General features: G+C 47.9%; 1 protein-coding gene across 1 annotated transcript; it reads left to right on the plus strand.

Moving 5' to 3' along the window:
* The first annotated feature begins 4,313 nt into the window (after window positions 1–4,313).
* On the plus strand, window positions 4,314–11,994 carry RPL38 (ribosomal protein L38). The gene is made up of 5 exons (XM_030534473.1): window positions 4,314–4,385; window positions 4,603–4,636; window positions 4,894–4,954; window positions 7,745–7,867; window positions 11,911–11,994. Exons 2-5 carry the CDS (start codon window positions 4,634–4,636, stop codon window positions 11,934–11,936), a joined length of 213 nt encoding a protein of 70 aa, XP_030390333.1. The 5' UTR covers window positions 4,314–4,385; window positions 4,603–4,633; the 3' UTR covers window positions 11,937–11,994.
* Window positions 11,995–17,562: the final 5,568 nt, after the last annotated feature.

The following is a 17,562-nucleotide window of genomic DNA, read 5'->3' on the forward strand; positions in this document are numbered from 1 at the left end:
CTAGTGAAAAATGGTTTTCCTAATATCCAACCTAGACCTCACCCACTGCAACGTGAGACCATTACTCCTTGTTCTGTCATCTGCCACCACTGAGAACAGCTGAGCTCCATCCTTTTTGGAACCCCCTTTCAGGTAGTTGAAAGCAGCTATCAAATCCCCCCTCACGCTTCTCTTCTGCAGACTAAATAACCCCAGTTCCCTCAGCCTCTCCTCGTAAGCCATGTGCCCCAGCCCCGTGATCATATCCCACAGCAACGTTCTGGTGTCTCAAGTTCTCGGAGCCTGTGTTTTGGGGCAGCAGGCTCTAACGCTCCCCAGGCTGCTAGAACCCCTTAGGAGTGGCTCTCCCAGGCTCCGGTTTTGCCTGCCATGCTACAGCTAGAAGCAGGTGCTGTGAAACAGGACTTTACGCTGACAGGGACAGACTACGCTCAAGCCTGAGCTGCAACAGCCAGTGACCCTGTGGTGCTAATGCAATTTTTTTTCAATTTAAAGGGACTGTCCAATAAATAACAAGTCCTAGACTTTGAGCAGGTTCTGATGATTTATGGCCTTTAATTTCCCCCAATACTTACTCCTGTTCCCACTTCCCCTTTGGCATGGCAGGTGTTTATCTTCCTTTTTTTTTTTTTTAATTTGAAACATCCATCTGGTGATTCCGGTGATCGGAGAGTTTGCAATACTGAATGCATTAAAGCCCTGACAGTTCTATCGATTTCCTTTCTCCTGCTGCATAACACGAGATATATACCAGCAGATAGGCTGGCCCCTGCCCCATAGACGAAAGGGGCTGTCCCTTTCTGTAGATCTAATGTTCCTTCTCCCAGGCACATTTTGATAGATAGGAAAATTCTTTGTCCCTTAAAGTGAAGATGAATTCTTCTTCACTCCAGTATAATTCTCTTAGATCTGTAGAAACCTCCATTTAATTTATCTTCTGTCCCAGGCGGTATATATTTACTAGGATTTGTAAGGAAGAGCCCAGAGAGGGAAAGCCCAGATGCTCTGGTGATCGGTATGGTAGAAAAATCACCGTGGAGATAAAAGTTCAGATCCAGATCCAGACTTCTCTAAAGCGGATCAGTTGGACTGACTGATTACAGGCAGAGCTGGGCTTCAGGGCTTCACGCAGACTGTAGAGAAGGGCTGGAGCAAAGCTCATGTCTAGATGCTGATCAGGGTCCAAAGCTCCTCAAAGCAGTTCCTTGCTGGTGTCTTGGGCTTGGTCTGTCTCTGTCGTGCCGTGGTCCAGTTTCCCGGCCCAAGGGGCTGCTCCGGCTCCCGTGCAGCTCACAGGGAGTCTTGTGGGGAGCTTGTGCTCTAGGGCTGGGGGAAACTTTGCCGCCAGTGTCCCAACTCACCTGACCCTTCAGCCCAGATTTCCAGCCTGACCCCCACACACACATGGAGCTTTGTGTGTTTCATGATAAACACAAGCCTGTCTCTCACCTTCCTAGGGCTGGCTGCGAGCCAAGAGGAGAAATCACTCCAGCAAAGCCTGAGCCCCCAAGCCAGAGCTTTCAATCTTCTCCGCCCTCTCGTTCCAGGCTGTACAGTTTCTGACTGATGAGCTGTGGTCTCACAGCCCCGCTGGGTTCTATTCCCAGCACTGACCTGCCCTGTGACCTCTGCGGGCCTCAGTTTCCTCACCTGAAATCTGGGGGATGGGGAGGAGATGAGACTTGCCTTCTTTTGTAAAGTGCTTTGAGATCAAAGGATGGAAACTGATGTAGCGATTGGGGGAGGAGAGACTGCGGGTTTGGAAGGAGCAGGTTACAGGGTCTCTCCAGATGCATTAGAAGAAATACAGGTACAGCCGGAAGGGCAAGGAATTGTGAGTGAAGCCTCTGGACAGCTATTTTGGACACACCCCCCTCCAAGCCCCCTGCAGTTCCTACTAATTCGTGACTCATTTGCTGGTGGCTGCTGAAACTGCCCATCCTGGGAGGGCTGGTCTCAGTAATGCATCCCCCAGAGGAGTGCAGAAGCAGCTTTTCAACAATGCAGCCTCACAGACATCAGACACTGTCAGTGAAGTGTCTGTTCCTTCCCCTTGTCCCTTGCCAATCCCCTCACAGCCAGCTGGACATGTGTGCCCCCTAGGAGGAGGCTCCTAACATTTCTAAATTCCAGAAAGCGGAATCAGGGCAAGGGTGCTTAGAGAGAACCTCACACCCAGGAGAAATTCCTGCCGTGATCCCCTTGTTGGAGGATGTCACTTTCACAGCCGGGCACTTGCTGTGTGCGTCAAACAGCCCTGGTCCTGTTGGCTTGCTATTACCCCATTCCCCTAAACGCCCAGCGAAGCACTAAACCCAAGAAATAAATCAGCACTGCATTGCTGCCCTTAGCAAATGATCCAGCCTCCGCCCGAGGCCCGGCCTGGCACGCCCCAGCCCGCAGCTGCTCTTTGGACGGCAGCAGAACGATGGAATGAGGATGCCGGGTGGAAGGAACCTGATGACTGTTCTGGACAAAGCAAGTCACGGCTGGGCAGTGCCGTTAGGAAGCGTTCACCTTTCCCAGGGTCACCACCCAGTGCAATACCTGGCACGAGACCGCTTTGCACTTACATCGACTCTGTTTGTGCAAAGGTGCTAAAGCGTTGCTGAAGCTCCCTCCTGTGGATGAACTGTTCCATTACACCCCTAGCCCTGACATGCAAATCTTTAAAGGGGGCTCTGAGCAGGACAGCTTCGGGGACACGCAGGGAGACCAGATGTCTCAACTTTATAGGGACAGCCCCGATTTGGGAGGATTTTTCTTATATAGGCTCCTATTACTCCCCAGTCCCTGTCCCGGTTTTTCACACTTGCTGTCTGGTGATCATACACGGTGGAGGGAGAGAACTAGTTGTGCCCAATCTAATGGATAAAGGAGGCCTGAAATATTTTCTGTTTTGAAAACTCCGCTGGTTCTCTGCCTTAGAAGTCAAAAGGAGACAATGGCACCACCAGACCTAACATGACGTTTGCCACCAACTCAGTCCTATAATAATCTGTATTGCAGCAGCACCTAGGAGCGGCAGTCATGGACCAGGCTCCTATTGTGTGAGGTGCTGTACAAAAATAGATGGGCTCCACTTCTATGTTCTAAAACTTCCCCCTCCCCTTTGCTCTATTCAGATTGTAAGCTCTTTGGAGCAGGGATTCTCTGATTCTGTCTGTCCAGTGCCTAGCACCATGGCATCCCATTCTCAGGTGGCCCCCAGGTACTGCCATATTTCCCTCTGATGACTTCAGATTAGTGAATTGAGCCTCGCTGCCACCATATGAAATAGATGTCATTACCCTCATTTTACAGATGGGGAAACTGAGGCACCTAACAGGTGGATTTGGCTTGTCCAAAATCACACAGTAAATCTGGAGTTTATCATAGAATCAGAATATCAGGGTTGGAAGGGACCTCAGGAGGTCATCTAGTCCCACCCCCTGCTCAAAGCAGGACAAATTCCCCTGCTGAGAATAGAACCCAGGCTCCTTCTGTGGTTGCCTTAACCACAAAAAAGCATCCTCTCTCTTCTTGTCTCATAGAAACATAGGGCTGGAAGGGACCTCGAGAACTCATCAAGTCCCATCCTCTGAGCTGTGGCAGGACCAAGAACAGCTAGGCCATCCCTGACAGGTGTTTGTCCAACTGATTTTGAAATGCTTCCAAAGATGGGGACTCCAAGACCTCCCCTGGGAAGCTTATTCCAGAGCCTAACCACCCTTAGAGTTAGAAAGTCTTTCCTAACATCTAACATAAACTTGCCTTGTTGCAGATTAAGTCCATTGCTTCTTCTCCTACCTTCAGTGGACATGGAAAACAATTGATCCCCATCCTCTTTATAACAGCCCATAACATCTTGGAAGACCTGGATCCCAGCACTAAGCAAATGGAGGTTGTAACAGTCCGCCAAGGAACTGCAGTGCATGGCATTCAACTCTATATTAACACAAATGTGGTCATGTCTACAATGACCCCAAGCTGGGAGCTATGCACTATTAGTAGACACGGACTAATCAGCAATGGAAATATGATAAGGAACACACACACCCCAACCCTGAGTTGTGAATTAATTGTTTATCATTAATTAAAATTAGTACACTTGTAATAACAATCTATAGCACTCTCATTAGCTATTCATGTCAATGAATACACCAACAGACGCGCCACCAACACCCCCCTCACAAACACACAGAGTGACCCCTGTCTAAACCTAGGATCACAAATAAACTAGCACTTCTCTGACTAGCCACCCCTCCCTACCCAGCAGCGTTGCTGTGAGCGCCCTTCTGCACTTTTTGCCTTCTCTCGGCACCCGTAGCCGCCTGGGTCCGGTTTAAGTGCCCGGATGCGGAAGTATTTGTTCCTTTTTAATCCCCGCGTCTGTGGCGGGCTGAGTGAGTGTCGGGGGGGGCGCGGCTGGATCCGCCGGCATCCTCGGCGGGGCCGGGCGGGGGGGTCCCGAGGAGGGGATGAGGGACATGGGGGAGCGGGTGCGGGGCCAGGCGGGCGGGTCCGTGGGTGGGGCGGGGGCGAGGAGGGGCGAGCTTGGGGGGGTTTAGCCCAGCCCCCCCCCCATCGCGCTGACGCCATCTTGGATTTTCTCTCCCGCAGGCAGCAGCTGCCCGGAGCCCGGACCGTCGCCATGGTGAGCCAGCACGTGGGGCGATGGGCGCCTGGGTCACGGGCCGGGCCCTGGGGGGACCCTGCGGCGTGGGGGGGGAGGGGAAATGTCTCTCCACATCTGCTCCGGGGACGTGGCTCCCCCCGAGCCCAGGAGGATGGGCACGAGTCAGAGGGGCTGGCAGAGTGTCCCTGGTGGGAGCCCGCAGACAGCCCCCCCCCCTCGCTCTCCAGGCTGCCTTGTGCTCAAGATGGTGAGTCTTTGCTGCTGTTTATTTCCAGCCTCGCAAAATTGAAGAGATCAAAGACTTCCTGCTTACAGCCAGGAGAAAGGATGCCAAGTGTGAGTAGTGTGGGTTGCCAGGTGCTGGGTGGAAGCCCCACATGGCTTCCATCTGTCTTATAAACAGTTATCTCCTGTTGAAGCGCTAAAGAGAGTTTTCTTCTGTAGACATTGGAGGGAGGGAATCTCTTTACTGTGGTGCAAACAGTGTGTGGGCCCCACAGTATGTCGGCTTACTAACCTGTTTATGGCCACATGGTTGCTGGGGAGGAATGTTGGGACTTAAACTCCTACAGCCTGTGATTGCACGTTGTGTTGGTCAAGGGCTTGCCCACAGGACACAACTTCATGTCCAAGGACAAATCTATAGAGTCTGAGTTAGTTGGCACGGGACCTACCAGGAATGACTGCTCTGTGTAGATCCTATTCAGCATCATTAAGGCTACACTTCTATCCTGGATTCTGTGGCGTTCCAGCACCTCTGTGACTATTTCTGGGGCATAGCTGGAGCAGATGACTGATCCCCTGGGGCTTCAGCCTCCTCCCTCAGGAACAGTGGTGGGTGTGCTCTGTTTCTCTCACCCCCACCCCCGAGTATTTTAGTAAAAGTCAGGGGACAGGTCACGGGCTTCTGTGAATTTTTGTTTATTGCCCACAACCTGTCTGTGACTTTAACTAAAAATAACTGACAAGGTCTTATGTCTGCCACCAATAGGTAAATCTTCATTCTAGCAGGGGACAGAAATCTGACTCTGGTCTAGATCCACCCACTTGCACTTGTAACAAGCCCGGGAGCTGTTCTTCCCCACAAGCCCAGCACAAATGACTATGTTAATGACTTATCCAGTTGTTTAAGGTTACTATGTAGTAGTATGTGTTTCAAGTAAAGATGCACTTCCTGCCCTGAAGAGGTCTCTGTCTGAAAGTGGTGGTTTCTCATTGGATTGGTATTGACATGGTGACCTTGATTAAATGGTGTAAGATGGGGAGTGGGGCAAAGTCTGGGATTACAATAGTGTTCTCATACTTTCTGTTGAATGCTACAAAAATCATCAGCCAGGAATAGGCAATCACTAAGTAAATATAGCAGCATTTGAGCTTAAATAAAGCACTTAGAGACTAATTGAAATGTCTGTTAGAGAGCCTGACTGTTGTTATACCAATATTAGTGTGTTGGTTTTTTTTTTTTTTCTTATAAACTGCGTTTTTGATTATTTTGTCATGACCCAAGTTCAGGACTCACTTCTCCTGCAAGAGCTGATGCTGCGGGGCACTGTAAAACGTGCAGCTCCTTCCCTTTGTGGGAGTGTGGTGAACAGGGACACACAACTCTGCACTTGGGTTTTGGCAAATAAGTGATGTTGGAAACTATCTGCAAATATAGCATGATCATGTCTCTTGTCAATTTCAATCTAGCCTTTCAGCCACAGATTTAATATCAAAACTTTTCATATTCTTTTGAAAGGGGCACCATGAAATCACGCTTCTACCTGTAATTGTCATACCGGCTATTGTTTCAGATGGCACCTAAGATGACTATAATTGCAAAATGAGAAATGTCTCTTCAATTTGCTTTTAGCATTTGACAGTACTTTGTGGTTTCCCGGTGGTTCTCAAACTTTTGTACTGGTGACCTCTTTCACACAGCAAGCCTCTGCAACCCCTCCTTATAAATTAAAAACACTTTTTAAAAAATATATATATATTTAACACAATTATAAATGCTGGAAGTGAAATGTGGAGGCTGATGGCCCACAAGCCCCACATAATGTCACGACCTAGTTTGAGAGCCCCATTTACACTGTTCCATTGTTTGTGTGGGTCTTGACTTGCAACAAAGAGGGAAAATACCTGAAAATAGGCTTTGTAAAGCCCATTATGTGAGTGAGGTCATGATGTAGTACTTGTTTTTTAAAAGTATTGCAATCAGTTCTGGGTTCTGTAAACCTCCAATAGCTTCTGTAACGTGGAATTCTTGGGGCTTTTCCATACTCTGTTTCAAGAAAGGAGGCTAAGAAGCATAGTCTCATGTATTTGAAGGAACTGTCTAGTTAGATTGGTCCTGGAAGACAAAGATGGAAAAACTGGTTTTAAAGCATCTTCTGCAGTCTTGGATAACTTGAATTGTATGTAAACATGGTGTTTGAGCTTTAAATGTTCTTTATGTGCAAAAAGACCATAGTGGTAACTACAACCTACTAGCACTCAGAGCTGTCTCACTCTGTTGGAATTTGGGGCACTATATATTTCTGAGTTCATTAAAGTAAGTTTTTTTGCATTGGAGGACAATACCCTGAAATATGCAGCTGTTTGCTTTGTGAAACCCTCATGTGGTCTATCCTTTTTGCTGGTTGGAGTGAGTTAAATCCAGTGAAAACACTTCAGCTGTGGCTAACACACTGATGAGGCTTTTGAGCTGGATTTTCAATGTGCCCCTTTATGTTGGCAATAGGGTGGCCAGGGTTAGATAGTCTTGAATTCAGCTCTGCACTTACTCTGCCTCTCAAGTATGTAACTGGTGTGTAAGGCCTTATACTGGGAGGGCTACTTTTTTCACTGGGTTGCTGGGACTTTCCTTGGCTGGCTGGCATAGCTTGCAGCAGTTATTGTGTATGCAAGGCACTAATGATGGAGATATACCTATCTCGGAGAACTGGAAGGGACCCTGAAAGGTAATAGAGTCCAGCCCCCTGCCTTCACTAGCAGGACCAAGTACTGATTTTGCCCCAAATCCCTAAGTGGCCCCTTCAAGGATTGAACTCACAATCCTGGGTTTAGCGGGCCAATGCTCAAACCACTGAGCTACCCTTCTCCCTTTCGTGTGCTCACTCCAGCTTCTTTCTACTGCAGCTGTCAAGATCAAGAAGAACAAAGACAATGTGAAATTTAAGGTGCGTTGCAGCCGGTACCTATACACTCTGGTCATCACAGACAAGGAAAAGGCTGAGAAATTGAAGCAATCCCTGCCACCAGGTAACTGAGTGGGGGAGTGGGTGTTCTGGATTTTGTATTGCACTTTTTAAGATCTTGAAGTACTTATAACCAGCCTCTTGTGTTATCTAGAGTTATCGGTGAGCTGGCACCCCTCTTTCATTGTGCCGTGAAGTGGGATAGGAGAGTGGAGGCTTTGTTTGCTCGACTTTTGAGAGCCTCACGCTGCTAGGCTGAACTGGGGGATGTGTGAAATGGCTCTTTCTGGGCATACAAGAGCTGCCCAAGAATACACGCATGTTAAAGTACGGAAGCACTACATTTTGGAGCACAGACCTTCGTTCTGGCTCGCAGTTCATTCCCCCAGCTTGATGAGATCTGTATCCTGTGGGTATTCACAGTATTCTACAGTACATGCAATAGAGGAGCAACAGACCCCACTCCTTTGGTCAACTTACAGTACGCTACACCTGTACACCTCCCATGCATCATTTGAGAGCTTATTATGCCCCCTTTAAGATGAGGTATCAAGTGGAGCTGTCAAGTGCTGATGTTACCATCAACGTGCTAAAATGAGTTTGAAATATTTGCATTCGTTTCTGTTAGTTTAATGACAGTGTGTATTATTTCAAGACATAAAATTTGAGTTTCTTTGACCTCAAAGCATCACAACAATCTAAAGGCTAAAACAAATTTGGTACAGATAATATTTTTACAGGTAATATTGAAATGTAATAGCGCTACTGACCTTTTTAGTCACGTCATTATCTCATTCATCATCATGATCTCTGTCACGGTTGTGTAGGTTACAACAGTGTATGCAGGGAAAATTGTCCTGACTACAAAGAGTTGATTGTCTGGCAACTCTTATTGGTACAGGCACAAATAAGGTCTTGTTGAAGTGCAGATGTCATCGGGGCATTGGAGAATACAGGAAATAGTTCATCCACATTTTTTTCCATCCATGTTGCAGTGGTGGTCCATTGTCTGTGCAGTGGCATCCAGAGCTTTGTTTGCCAAGAGAGTGTCTTGACGTGCTCTTCAAAACTGCTGATGTGGGAGTTTGGCCAGTAGCACTTCCTTTTTGATGGCTAGATTGAGGTGCAAAGCAACTGAGGTCTTTGTGAGGCTCCTTTCTTTTTGCTCTGGTCATGCACTGCTACCAGCTTCTTCGCTGCAGAAATTGCAGCTTGCCCATCTCTCTCCCAGTTTGGCAAGGTCTCTGAAGCAGTACACTCCGTTTGCTTTGACAACATTAAACAGATTTTTTCCCCTAATACAAAATATGGATGACTCATGGTCACGTCCTGTTAATATGTGTACAGCAGAAGTCAGGAGGGAGTGTGTCAAAAGCTGCATGCACAGGTATGAGGTGATGCTAGTCAGTTGTGCTAGTAAGGGTGATTGTTTCAATCCACATGTTAACTGTGTGTTCCAGTTTTGGAAAGTAGCGAACAGCAAGGACCAAAATATCTGAATTGGGGACCTAATTACTACAGTTCCTTTGCACTGAGATACACAGGTCGTATTGGCACATACACCATGCACAAGCTTCCTTGTGAGTCCTGTACAAGCCTTAGGCTTCTGTAGCACCTCTGCAGGTGATGGACTTCAGTGCTTCGCTGTTGGAGAAGCTTCCAGCAAGAGGGAGCATGTGTGCTGCTGCACTCTCAGCTGCACATTCACAGAGGAATTTTACTAAGTGCCTGTTGTTGCCTGCCATGTTTCTAAATCCTTTCCATGGAGGATCAGAGTGTCCCTGTCATCTGGTAACTCCTGTATCCAACCTTGCATCCTGTCTGGCACTTTCTGCACGTTTCACAGTTACTGTTGTTGTATCTGTAAAAGACGTCAATTTATAGAATTATCTTTGTCAAATCCTTTTAGGGCCTGTCTCAAGTACTTAGCAGCCAAGTCATTGAATGTGTAATTTTCTGTAGCTGTGACTTGTGTGACAGCTGCAGCATCTCTGAGGTACAGTGTGGGTTCTCTGTTGCACGCTCATCTCGTAGATTCTTTCAGCTTGAAGCCTTAATTCAGCTTTGTCAGTTCTCATTGTTCCATCAGCTTGGAAGAGGGACATAGGCACAGGTTATTGGGCAGCTAAGAACAGTTGCCATTGAAACATCATCCCTGCATTTGCTAAGGACAGGGCTCTGTGGAAAGCAATTTGTGGACTGACAGCTGCAATGATTGTCCTTCCCTTGCTAGACTAAATGTCAGATTTTTTGGCTGGATTAAAGATGATGTGGATCCCATCAGAAACCAAGTGCACTGCTCTCAAATCTCTTCCTTTGTTCTTCATCAACATCTTTTATTTTTCAGTAGACTCTTGACTGCATGTAACATCTGATGTACCAATAGATATGTTGATAAGCACCTGGATGTGATTCAGGGTCAGATGAGTTTGTCATTGTCACTGACACTGGTTAGTAAGAGCTGTAATATGATCTTTATCCTTCAGTGCAGAGGCAAGGACTTGTTTGTGGACTTTGTTTTCACTACTAGTTCTTAGGTCATTTCTTTCTCTCATAGCTTTTGCATATTCATAATATGAATGTATCTCTAACACTAATGCTGACCTGTGCATAGCTTTTTAATTCAGTGACACCTAGTTTCTAAACCAGTGGTTCTCAACCTGTTTATCATTGTGGGCTGATTTTTTTGGTACCACTGTTTGACTGTGCCTACCTCCTTAATGCACCATTTGGCAACCTCGCATCATACCTCATCTACATGTACATTAAAGAAGCTTCAAATGATATCCCGCATGGGTGAGTGTAGGGTGGGTGCATTCAACTCCAAAAATAAGGCCTTTGTGCCTTAAACATCACCTCCATAGGGAGAGGTGCTTTGGGCAGGGTTGCCCTATCTGTCTAATTTTGGTTCACTTTAATATCACTTGAACGCTGTGCGTGTCCCATTATCTTGGGATCTTGCTGCTGCTGCTGGCGGCTGTGTATCCCCTATTCCTGGCAGTTCGCTGATCCTGGATTCTGGCAAAGCATAAAGGGAAGTGTCCAGCACTGCAGTTACTGGTTTCATGTGTCAACGTAATGAAAGTGATGCTTTTTTAAAGAGAGATGCCATAATACAGGGCACTTGGAGGCTGACCACAGTGGTCATTGCAGAAAGTAATGGGCTTCAGTTAAAAGAGTGAATGAGATTATACGTATGGGGTAACCAGAGCCGAGAGGCGGTTGAGGCCCCAGCACTAGTGCTCTCTACTAGTCCTTTTGAGTGCTGTCTGATCTCTGCTGCTCTGGGAGTGCTCCTTCAGGAGCCCCTGGTGTCACATGCACTCATGGGCGGAGTGTTGAACTGCAAGTCCTGCCCTGAAGTGAATGATGGAGGGACTGTCCCATTCCGGTAGTGGGGAAGGAGGTAATTCCCTCTTGCCACAGCCCTCTGCTACTAGGAAAGGCTCTGGTGTTGCCATAAGAACGGCCACACTGGGTCAGACCAAAGGTCCTTCTAGCCCAGTATCCTGTCTCCCAACAATGGCCAATGCCAGGTGCCCTAGAGGGAATGAACAGAACAGGGAATCATCAAGTGATCCATCCCCTGTCGCCCATTCCCAGTTTCTGGCAAACAGGCTAAGGACGCCATCCCTGCCCATCCCATGGAGTTGCAGAGATCAGCAAAACCGTTCTTGCTGTGTCAGCCCAGTTCAAGTGGCGTTTCGGTGCTGAATGCCAGGTGTGGGGCTAAGTGCCCTGCATTGGGCCAGCACTGGGGTTTGCTGCCCCTCCTATTGTATTAAAATCGTGGAGTCTCTCCCAGTATTAATTCTGAAACAGAGTATCTGACCCTAGCTGTGTAGCATCTGAGCAAATGCTCTTGCTTGGAAAGCTGTGTGAGCAAAGTCTCAGGCCACCCTTTTCACAAGTCTGGAGGCTCTAGGCAGGCAGAGAAATCCACTCCTGCCCTTTCATTGGGGACTGCAGTCAGTTCAGCAGCTTGTCTCCAGGATGCAGTGCAACTGTTCCAGGGTTTCACGGCCAGACAAGCAGAAATAATGAGTAGGATGTCTCTCTCTAGCTACTCAACCTTTTTTTCTTTTTTCCTTTTCCCCTCCTCTTTAGGTTTGGCTGTGAAGGAGCTGAAATGAACCGGTTGTGCCCAGAGCTTTTCACATGTATGATAATAAATGAGGGAACTGTTCTTGCATGTCTGGCCTCTTTTTTTTTTTTCTGAAGGATGACGTGACCAATCTGTTGCTGCTTATGTAGCTGCTCCAAAAGGAATGTCATCGAACGAGCAGGCTCTGTACCAGCTGAGCATGGCTAGAGTCCTTGTGCTACCCCGACCGGCAGTTTGGAGAAGCTGCAGGAGCCAGGCCTGTGCCACCTGTGCTCTACTGAAAGAGGTGGTAGCCCAGGGCTTGCTGGCCAGTGATACATAGGTCACATGGTGGATCGGCCCCTCTGTCTGTTCAGACGAAGTTATCAGCTGCCGTATGATCTGCTTGGCGTTTATCAACAGTGTCTGAATGTGCTGGATCTCTGTTGCCCAGTGCAGCCGGCACTTCTCCTAGAAGTGAATAGAAATGTGGGAAATCACTGCTTGGCACCAATCTCAAACTTTGCCTATGATAGAAAGCTGGCCAGCACAGCTAGATTGTCCTGCCCTTCTAGCAGAGACCCAGCGGAGACCAGCAACAGACCTTGAGCCAGTGTAACTGCGCCTGCACTGGGGCTTCTCCTGGCAGAGCTGCTGGGGAGGATCCCCCCCGTGCTAACTGCCAGGTATACGCTGGCCAAGCTAAGGGTACGCCAGGCCTAGCTCTGTCTGCACTAGGGTAACCTGCAAGGAAGCACTCGTGGCTCACATCCCACAGGTTCGCTGGCTCTAGTGCTGAGATTTCCTTCCCCTGGGCTGGGGCTGCAGGTATTGGCCCTGTTAGTTCCAGTTCTCCTGTCCCGTGTTCAGTTAAGCACAAAATGCTGCATTCTTAGGGTCTGACCTGCAAAGTGTTTGGATGCCTTCGAACTTGCTGGGAAACGGGCCCTAAGGCCACTCCCCTTCCCACAGGATCCGACAGCTGCTGCTGTACCAATCATTCTCAAACTGAGGAAAGATGATGGCAGACTTGATTTTAAAGGGATAGAACCCCTTGATCTGCCGAGCTTTCCATCCCCATGCTGAGAAGGCAATGGTGCCTTGAGTTCTTAAGAGACATTAAGTGCAGGGGTGTTGCTTCCAATGTTTGTTTAGTCTTGTAACCTTTGTTCTAAGAAGTTTACCCGCCCAGGGCTGTGCATACTGAACTCTTTGGCAGTTCAGCGCTGGGGTTTGTCGTTTTCTGTAGTACAGACTGAACCCAGATTAGCAAGTGTCTAGGGGCTCCTCCCCCTTCCCACCATATGCAGGTTTGCAATCACATAGCATCCCTGCACACGGACTGATTACGTGGCAAACTGGGAGGTTTGTTGTATATTTAGCTGTTCAGTATAGCTTAGCACAGGGGTCCCCAATGCGGTGCCCACTGGGGCATCCATGGGTGGCCGCCTACTGGCCGCTGGACAAGCAGCTGCCGAAATGCTGCCGAGAAGTGGCAACGTTAAGAAGCACTATCATTGAAATCTCGCTGAATTTCAGCGGCGACACCTCTTGATGACGTTGCTTCTTGGCAGTGATGCCTCTTGACAGTGCTTCATGGTAGCTGCTTGTCCAGTGGCCACGGTCCGTGGGGGCTAGTCATCTGGCGCCCACCCCATGGAAAAGGTTGGGGACCACTGGCTTAGCAGCTAGAGAACTTGGAGGTGCCAGCACCATGTAACCAGCAGTCTCTCCGCAACCAGTTTGGAAGCCCTTGTTTGGCAACCTTTCGGTGCAAATGCTTCTCAGAGGGGCTTGATTTTACTAAGCTTAGTCTAGCAGAACGAAGGGTGATGGTTAAAGTGCTAGCAGGCCTGCATTTAAGAGCCTTTCACTGGCGGTAGATTCCATCAGCGCTGATACCAGCTCTGGGCTAAGTATCCCATGTCTCTCACATGTGGGTGCCTCAGCTCTGCCCCAGTTCTGAAGCCTCTCTTGCCAAATGTGGGCTGGCAAGACTGGTTGAGCTGAATAACATAACTGTCCCGGATAAAGAGTTCTCTGCAGCAGGCAGAGTGGATCTGCCTGTTGAGTGTGTTGTGTGCTGGATTTGTGCAGATTCCCAGGTGGATTAAGCTGAGATAGCCCAACCTCTCACCTTGTGAGATTCAGGCCAGTGCTTTAGCTTAAGTTCCTCTTCTCTTCCCCACATATGCTGCATTTCATCAGGAAGGCTTCCAAAGCCCCCTTCTTCATGCCGGCTGTTCTGTGCTGCTGCCAGTATTCAGGGATTTTCGAAGAATTGATGGTTTCTGAACAGTATCATTAGGCAACTCCTATGTAGTACAAGGTGCCACTAGGTGGCACCATACAATAAGTGCAAATTAATATATTTGCAGTGTGGTACCCTTGTTGGTCCCAAGAGATGAGAGCAAAGGTGGGTGAGGAAATATCTTTTATTGGACCAGCTGTTGCAAAAGACAAGCTATCGAGGGCCCCAGAAAGAGACCAGCTTTCTTGCCTTTCACCAACTGAAGTTTGTCCATAGAATCTCAGAGTTGGAAAGGACCTCAGGAGATCATCTAGTCCCACACCCTGCTCAAAGCAGGACCAATCCCCAACTAAATGGCCTTCTCAAGGATTGAACTCACAACCCTGGCTTTAACAGGCCAATGCTTAAACCCCTGAGCTGTCCAATACAAGATAATACCTCACCAACCTTGTCTCTTGCAAATTATTCATGCATCTTGAGCAGGGAGCTGAGAACTTGCCAGAGGATTGAATAGCTAATTTTGTCCCTAGGAGAAATTGGCTGTTCTGCTGCTGTGAAATGGGGAATCAGCATGGGCTAGTAGAAAATCACAGGAGCGAAAAGGACCAGTGACAATCTTCCTCCTTTTTTTAGATTGATTTTAATGTCTGTGCATCCAGAGATTCATTTTTGTCCTTCCCATCCTATGGTCCCCAGCTGACTGGCATGTTCTCATTAAAACAGCATAAAAGCTCAAAAGAGCGGGTGGTTGGTCTGTGCTCCCTGGTAGATCTCTTCAGTTGTCTGGAGAAGTAGCACAGTTTGCATCACATTTCATGACAGCATTTTTCTGCTGTGTTTGAACTCTGAATGGGCTTGCATGAGTGTTTCTGTTCAAGTGTCTCATTAAAACTGCTTTTCTTTTACTGTGGACAGAGCTTAAAGGGTTAAATTATCCTTAAACTCACATGATCTGTGCTTCCTGGGGGCTGGCCTTATGTATGCAACAGAAGGGGCTGGGATCTTAAAATTAATGTTACAATTTTTGGTGAAAAATCATAACCCTAAAATCACAGAATTGTGATTTTTTTTTTCTGCCCTAGTTCCTGATTTAGAGCCACTTTACTGTGTCTGTGTCTAGCAGTATGGCTATTACTAATGCACATGAAAAGAGCTATAACCAATAAACCATGACAAAGGACAGTATTTTATCAAGGATGTGGGGTGACAGCATAAACCACATGAGAAACTAGCTGCGTTTGTCAGTAGAACCATAGAGCTGATGTATAGAAGATGTTCTATATGCCTGTAATTTACTGTTTATAATATCCCAACATGAGCGAGATGGGGTGGTGTTTATTAAAACAATCGATTAGAAGGTGTGTAGGAGCAAGTGGGGGGTGAGCGAGGGTAAGGGCCAGCGGGCTCGTCAGACAACTGCCATTCTTCAGAAAGCAGCCCTGTGTTTGAAGAATGGTGTTAGAACAGCGCATTCATTACATCAGCCTGGAGCTTATGACATCCGGCTCCCGAGTCTTGACATTGACACACACACGGTTAGGCCTGGGTGTAGGAAGCAATAAAAGTGGAGTGAGGCGACTGTCCCATGTGACTCCCAGAGGTTCGGGGGGAGGAAGACTTATGGGGTCGGCTGGTTAATTTCCTGGCACCCATGACAGGATTGCTTCTGGCAGTGGAGTCTCAAGATCTCTGTGCGGTCTGATTTTAGAAGCAAAACCACTTTGAGCCAAGGTAGCTATGCTGCAGATTCTTCCCCTTCCAGTGCAAACGGTAACCAGCACACAAGTCCTCTAGCACCCCATCTACTCCACTCATCAATCCTTTCCAATCTCTCCTATCTCCCTGCCCAGCCAGTGGACACCCTTGAACTCCAGCCTCTATGGGTTGGTGTTAATGTGTTTCAGGATGGAGTCTGGGTGGGGGGAGGGGGCAGTCAGCGAGGGATGGTGTAAGACTGCAAATAGCAGCTGCTAGAGGTGTTCTGTAATCTTTAGGACAAGGTGATCAAATGAGTGTAGATAAGATGCTGAATGACTTAACTGCTTACTTCCTAGCTTGTCATAGCATGCAGAGGTGGCTCTGAAGTCCAGCAACATTTTAAATCCAATGTTAGCAACGTTTCTTGTTTGGGCATTTGCCTGGTAATACATATGACGCTTGTTATTCACCTAGGATGCAAGCTGGGTGGAGACATGGTTTTTAACCATATTCAGCAGAGCCAGGCCTCCCCCATTCACCTACCATAGCCCCCTGCATGTGCTTTCACATTCTGGGTTGCGTACTATGGCCTCCAATTGTCAGATCTTTTTTTCAGCTTTGTTCCAGAGCTGATGTCTTCTCTGTATGCCGGATGCCCAGGTCGGGGGAGCCTGTCTCTGGTTCTGACCGTTTCCCTTTAAAAGGCACACGGAACTGGAAATGTAATGAGCAGAGGCCGTAAGCGGGTGCAGGAACTTTACTGAGGCCTGGTGCGCTGGCACTATCTGTGCAACTACATTGTTGTTTTCCGGCCCAGCTGAATCGCTCCTGCCCCTGCAGGAAGCCTCAGAAAATTCTTAGCTGTCCTTGGGGTTCTTTTCAACTGCAACTTCAGGATGTGGCAAGTGCCAATTCAAAGGTGATCATGGGGTGAAAACAGGACTTAGAATGGGCCCTTTGTGTTCTCTGCTCTTCCCAGCTCCAGGGCTCAATGAGAGCGGATGGTTCTGGCTTGGAACAGCCTGGGACCTACCCCAAACTCCCCCTGCAAAGCAATTCCCAAAGGCTGTTTCCTTCCATCTGTGTGTGAGATTTAATTTGTTGCTGTGCTTTGAGATCTACAGACGAGTGAAATGTGATTGTGTACACTGCAAGGCACTCTTAACCTCTCCTTCCTGTGGGGAAACCCTCTGCCCCCATCTGACCTGTCAGGCTGACCCTGCAACTCTGCTTCTGTTATGGATCCTTTACAAAACTGAGGTTATTGAGTCTGAGAGCATCTACCCTCTCCAAGCATCCATTGGGGAGGTCTGGCTGGGCTAATAATGCACTTGCTCCCTGCCGGTGTGCAGGCTTTGATTTCACTCATTTTCTCATTGTCCTGGTAGAGGACGAGTCCTTTGTTTAATCAGCTGCCTAAAATGTGACATCCAGAATCTGCAATCTCAGGCCTCTCCCAGGGGAAGGCACTGCCAAGCTGAACTCATTAGGTAAGTAAGTGTGAGCAAAGGACGGCAGGATGGCAGGTAAAGCTCATTTATAAACTGCAGCAAGGGAGATTTAGGTTGGACATTAGGAAAAAGTTCCTAACTGTCAGGGTAGTTAAACACTGGAATAGATTGCCTAGGGAAGTTGTGGAATCTCCATCGCTGGAGATATTTAAGAGTAGGTTAGATAAATGTCTATCAGGGATGGTCTAGACAGTATTTGGTCCTACCATGAGGGT

The sequence above is a fragment of the Gopherus evgoodei genome, chromosome 15 (assembly GCF_007399415.2).
Source record: "Gopherus evgoodei ecotype Sinaloan lineage chromosome 15, rGopEvg1_v1.p, whole genome shotgun sequence".
Classification (NCBI taxonomy): Eukaryota; Metazoa; Chordata; order Testudines; family Testudinidae; genus Gopherus; species Gopherus evgoodei.

Bases quoted from the DNA above. Each gene is read 5' to 3' on its own strand.
- RPL38 (XM_030534473.1), top strand. The intron at 4,955-7,744 runs GTGAGTAGTGTG...TTTCTACTGCAG, and splicing joins CAGGAGAAAGGATGCCAAGT to CTGTCAAGATCAAGAAGAAC. The intron at 7,868-11,910 runs GTAACTGAGTGG...CCTCCTCTTTAG, and splicing joins GAAGCAATCCCTGCCACCAG to GTTTGGCTGTGAAGGAGCTG.